A 5876-nucleotide genomic window follows, 5' to 3' on the forward strand; every position below is an offset into this window, starting at 1 on the left:
AGATGACATGATGGTATACCCAGAGAATCCCAAAAAATCATCTAAAAAAAAACTACTAGAAATAATTAGCAACTTTAGTAAAGTCGCAGGATATAAAATAAACTCTCATAAATCCTCAACAGTTCTATATATGACTAACAAGATACAGCAGAAAGAGCTAGAAAGGGAAATCCCATTCAAAGTAGCCTCAGACAATACAAAATACCTAGAAGTCTATCTGCCAAGGCAGACTCAAAAACTTTTTGAAAACTATTACAAAACACTTCTCACACAAATAAAATCAGATTTAATTAACTGGGCAAACATCAACTGCTCATGGATAGGCTGAGGTAATATAATTAAAATGACAATTCTACAAAACTAAACTACCTGTTTAGTGCCCTACCAATCAAAATTCCAAAAAATTACTTTAATGAGTTAGAAAAAGTTGTAAGCAAATTTATATGGAGGAATAAAAAGTCAAGAATTTCTAGGGATTCAATGGGGGAAAAAAAGTACAAAAGAAGGTGGCTTAGCCTTACCAGACCTAAAATTATATTATAAAACATCATCAAAACTGTCTAGTATTGGCTAAGAAATAGAGTGGTGGATCAGTGGAATAGACTAGGTACAATAGCAGGAAATGATTATAGTAATCTGCTGTTTGGTAACCCAAAGAGTCCAGCTACTGGGATAAAAACTCTTTCTTCAATAAAAACTATTGGGAAAAAGTTAGTATGGAAGAAACTTAGATTAGACCAACATTTCACACCTTGTACCAAGATAAGATCAAAATGGATACAGGATCTAGACCAAAAAACCAATATTATAAGCAAACTAGAAGATCAAGGAGTAGTTTACTTGTCAGGTCTATGGAAAGGGAAGCAGTTTACAGCCAAGGAAGAGATGGAGAACATCATTAAAAACAAACTAGATGATTTTGATTACATTAAATTAAAAAGCTTTCGCACAGACAAAATCATTATAACAAGACCAAAAGAAATTTAGTAAATTGGCAAACAATTTTTATAACTAGTATTTCTGACAAAGGGCTCATTTCTAAAATATAGAGAACTGAGTCAACATTTCAAAAAAAAAAAAGCCATTCCCCAATTGACAAATGGTCAAAGACAATTTACAGATGAGGAAATCAAAGCAATCTATAGTCATATGAAAAATTGCTCTAAATCATTACTTGTTAGAGAAATGCAAATTAAAGCATCTCTGAGGTACCACCTCACACCTCTCAGACTGGCCAATATGACCAGAAAGGACAATGATCAATGTTGGAAGGGATGTGGGAAATCTGGGACACTAAAACATTGTTGGTGGAGCTGTGAACTCATCCAGCCTTTCTGGAGAGCAGTTTGGAATTGCACCCAAAGGGCAACAAAAATGTTCATACCCTTTGATCCAGCAATACCACTACGGGGTGGATACCCTGAAGAGATTATGAAAAAGGGTAAAATCATCACTTGTACAAAAATATTCATAGCAGCTCTGTTTGTAGTAGCAAAGAATTGGACATCAAGTGAATGTCCTTCAATTGGGGAATGGCTTAATAAACAGTGGTATATGTATGTCATGGAACACTATTGTTCTATTAGAAACCAGGAGGGATGGGAATTCAGGGAAGCCTGGAGGGATTTGCATGAACTGATGCTGAGTGAGATGAGCAGAACCAGAAAAACACTGTACACCCTAACAGCAACATGGGGGTGATGATCAACCTTGATGGACTTGCTCATTCCATCAGTGCAACAATCAGGGTCAATTTTGGTCTGCCTGCAATGGAGAATACTATCTGTATCCAGAGAAAGAATTGTGGAGTTTAAACAAAGAACAAAGACTATTACCTTTAACTTAGGGGAAAAACCTGTTATTTTATTATTTAATTTTGCTATGTCTTATATGCTTTATTTTTCTTCCTTAAGGATACGATTTCTCTCTCATCACATTCAACTGAGATCAATGTATACCATGGAAACAATATAAAGCCTAAAAGACTGCCTTCTGTGGGGGTGGGGGGAGGGAAGCAAGATTAGGGGAAAAATTGTAAAACTCAAAATAAATAAAATCTTTCTAAAAAAAAAAAGAAAAAGAAATTGAACAAGCCATGAAGGAGCTCACTAAGAAAAATTCCTGGGATCAAATAGATTCATAAATGAATTCTATCCAACATTTAAAGAACCACTAATACCAATGCTATATAAATTGTTTGGAAAAATAGATGGAGTCCTACCAAATTCTCTTTATAACACAATTGTGAAGTTGTAACCAAACCAAAAAGATCAATAACAGAGAAAGAAAACTATACATCAATTTCCCTAATGAATGTTGATGCAAAAATTTTAAATATAATTCTTAGGAGATTACGCCCATATATTATAAAGATCATACACTATGATCAGGTAAAATTTATAACTTCAATTAGAAAAAAACTATCAGCATAACTGACCATGTCAATAACAAAATCAACAGAAATCATATGATTTTCTGAATAAATGCAAAAAAAGACCCCTTTTCATAAAATGTAACACTCTTTCCTATTAAAAATGCTAGAAAGTGAGGGGGCAGAGTCAAAATAGCACTGTAAAGTCAGGGACGTGCCCGAGTTCTCCCTCACACCACTCTGAATACCTTTAAATAATGACTCTTACCAGATTCTAGAGTAGCAGTATCCACAGAAAATCTGAGTGAAACAATTCTCCAGCCCAAGACAACTTGGAAGATTTATGGGAAAGGTTCATGCAGTGCTTGCGATGCAGATAGTGCAGCTGCCCCTGAATGAACTGGCTCCAGCCATCCAGCAACAGCCCATAGGGCAACCTGGGTCTCTAGGGGCTCCTGAGTCCCAGGCAGTAGTGTCAGTTCCAGACCTCTCAGGTCAAGGATGGCCAAGGACAATTGGGAAGCTCAGCAGGAAAACTCTGCTGCACCAATATGAGGGGAGTCCAGCCCAGCACAGGTCTCAGTATACCCAGCCCCAGGAACCAGGAGCAGGCCTGGGGAACCCACTGGCAACTACTTCCAGAGCACTCAGCCCATGGAAAGTAAGGGTTTCTGGGGAGATTGCGGAGGTCCCTTTGCTATCCCTAGAGCAGGACTCTGTTGTTTTGCCCATACTCAGATCCAGGTCTCAGTCTGGGGCCCCATACTGCCATAGCAGAGTAGGGACCTTCTTTGTTGTTACAGGGCAGAGGGGAGTGCTCGTCGTCACTCACAGACCAAAGCATAGGCCAGGAGAGCATCCAGCTTCTCTCATAAGACCTTGGAGGAATTGAGGTCCTGGGGTGTGTGTGTGTGAGTGTGTGTGTGTGTGTCCTTAGAAATAGCTGCAGAAATCCTCAAAAGCTTGGGACAGTGAGTTTTCCACCGAGGAAATTGAGCCCACCTTAACACAGTGTTAAAATCAGTTCATGGATTGGAAATAAGCAAACATCAGAAGCAATAGAATCTCACCATAATTACTTTCATACCATGGAGGAGCAAAACACATACTCAGAAGATGAAAAAGTCAAAGCTTTTGTATCCAAAGTCTCCAAGGAAAATATGAATTGGTCTCAGGCTATTGGAAGAGCTTAAAAAAAGATTTTGAAAAATCAAGGAAGGGAGGTGGAGGAAAAATTGGGAAGAGAAATGATAGTGATGTGGAAAAATCATGAAAACCAATTCAGCAGTCAGAAAATAATATGTTAAAAATGAGTTTAGGTCAAATGGATAAAGTAGTCCAAAAGGTCAATGAGGAGAATGCCTTAAAAAGCAGAACTGACTAGAAAGAAAAGGAGATTAAAAAAAAAAACTCTCTGAAGAAAACAACTCCTTCAAATGTAGAATGGAGCTAAGGGAAGCTGATGAGTTTGTGAGAAATCAAGAGACAATAAAACAAATCCAAAAGAATGAAAAACCAGAAGACAATGTGAAATATCTCATTGGAAAAATAACTGATCTGGAAAACAGATCTAGAAGAGATAATTGAAAAATTATAGGGCTACTTGAAAGTCATGACCAGGAAAAAAAAGCCTAGACTTCATTTTTTAAGAACTTCTCCAGGAAGCAGAGGGTAAAATAGAAATTGAGGGTATCCACTGATCAAATCTTGAAAGAGATCTTCTAAAAAACCTCCCAGGAATATTATGGTCAAATTCCAGAACTCACAAGTCAAAAAGAAAATAATTCAAGTAGCCAGAAAGAAGCAATTCAAATATCATGGAACCACAGTCAGCATTACACAGGATTTGGCAGCATCTACATTAAGGGCTAATAGGGCTTGGAATATGACAGTCTGGAAGCCAAAGAGCTTGACTTACAACTGAGAATCAACTACCCAGAAAAACTGAACATCCTCTTTCAGGGGAAAAGATGGACATTCAATGACATAGGAGACTTTCAAACTTTCTGTTGAAATGACTAGGGCTTAACAGAAAATTTGATATTCAAGTACAGGACTCAGGTGAAGCAACAGAGAGGGTGAACAAGAAGGACCAATTATGAGGGATTTAATGATATTGAACTGTGTGTATTCCTGTATTGGAAGATACTGATAACTGAAATGAAACTTCTCATTTATAATAGCTGTTAGGAGGAGTATATATATATATATATATATATATATATATATGTCACAGGAGAGAACTTAAATATGTAGATTTAATAAATTATAAAGATGAAGTTAATGGACAAAAAAGGAATATATTGGGAGAAAGGGAAAAGAAGGTAGAATGGGTTAAGATCTTTCACATAAAAGAATCAAGGAAAAGCTTTTGCAATGGAATAGAAGGGGGGGAGTTGAGGAGGAATGAGTGAGCCTTCATTCTCACTGAAAATGGTGGAGAGGAAACAACATAGACACTCAAGGGGATGGGAAGGGGAAGAGGGGAAAATTGTGGGAGAGGGTAGAGGGATGCAATACATTTTTGAGGAAGGACACAGTGAAAAGAGAGAGAACAGAATATGGGAGTGGGGAGGAAGAGAATGGAGGGTAATAGGGTGGGCAATAAGAACTGGGGAAAAATATTGAAGCAACTTCTCTGACGGACTTATGATACAGAATGCAATCCATCTCAGAGACGGAGCTGATGGGGTCTGAATATAGACAGAAAGTTCATTTTTGTTTCCTTTTTCTTTATTTTTGTTGAGGTTTCTCTATCTTTGTGGGGGAATTACGTTTACTTTCACAACAAGACTGATGTTCTGGGCTCTCGGGTCTGATCAGTCACAGCTGGAACTGGAACTTGTCTCAGACTCGGTGATGTCATTTTGGCCTTCTGCGACCAGCCAACGCGCGTGGGGGGGAGGGGGCACAAGCCACAGTTTTGATAGGCTCTAGGCCCGAGGATCAAACACAAATGCCAATATTCTCGATTTTAAAACCCTCCGTAAGCTAGGCCTCCTCCCTTCGCAGTGCTTTGCAGGAAGCCTTCGCCAGCCCCTCTGCTGAGGGTTTCTTCCTCCTCTGTTGGCGCGTTGCCTCCCCCATTAGGCCGGGCGCTCCTCGGGGTGCACTTTGGGGGTGCCGGGCAACAGCTTGCTTCTGCTCGCCCCCCCGCGGGCCCCGCCCCCGGCCCGCCCCGCTCACCCTCCTGGCCGGCCCGGCGGTGCTCCGGGGCCTGTCCCGGGTCGTCCTGCGGGGCCTCCCCCGGGTCGTCCTGCGGGGCCTCCCCCGGGTCGTCCTGCGGGGCCTCCCCCGGGTCGTCCTGCGGGCCGCCGGGCTCCGCCGCCTGCTCCTGGCCGGCCAGCCCGGGCTCCGGGTGCATTTTCGGCTCTGCAAACAGGCAGGCGGGGGGGCCGAGTCGCGCCGGCGCCCCCGGGGCAGAGGGCCCCCTCCCCACCTTACGGACGTTCCCCGGGGCTCCCCGGGCCTGCCCGCAGCCCCCCGAGCCCCCCGGCTCGCAGAC

At 41.4% G+C, this 5876-nt stretch overlaps 1 protein-coding gene across 3 annotated transcripts in view; it reads right to left on the reverse strand.

Annotated features, from left to right (window-relative positions):
- The window catches only part of DNAAF1 (dynein axonemal assembly factor 1), a 41876-nt gene that overhangs the window by 35874 nt on the left and 126 nt on the right, over positions 1 to 5876 (reverse strand). For 2 of the 3 annotated variants that reach the window (XM_074201981.1, XM_074201980.1), the window contains exon 2: positions 5558 to 5743. The exons of the other annotated variant lie outside the window; for it this stretch is intronic. In XM_074201981.1, the coding sequence (XP_074058082.1) occupies positions 5558 to 5743 (186 nt within the window). The remainder of the gene's footprint in view (positions 1 to 5557; positions 5744 to 5876) is intronic. 3 annotated transcript variants of the gene reach the window in all.

The sequence above is a fragment of the Macrotis lagotis genome, chromosome 1 (assembly GCF_037893015.1).
Source record: "Macrotis lagotis isolate mMagLag1 chromosome 1, bilby.v1.9.chrom.fasta, whole genome shotgun sequence".
Taxonomy (NCBI): Eukaryota; Metazoa; Chordata; class Mammalia; order Peramelemorphia; family Peramelidae; genus Macrotis; species Macrotis lagotis.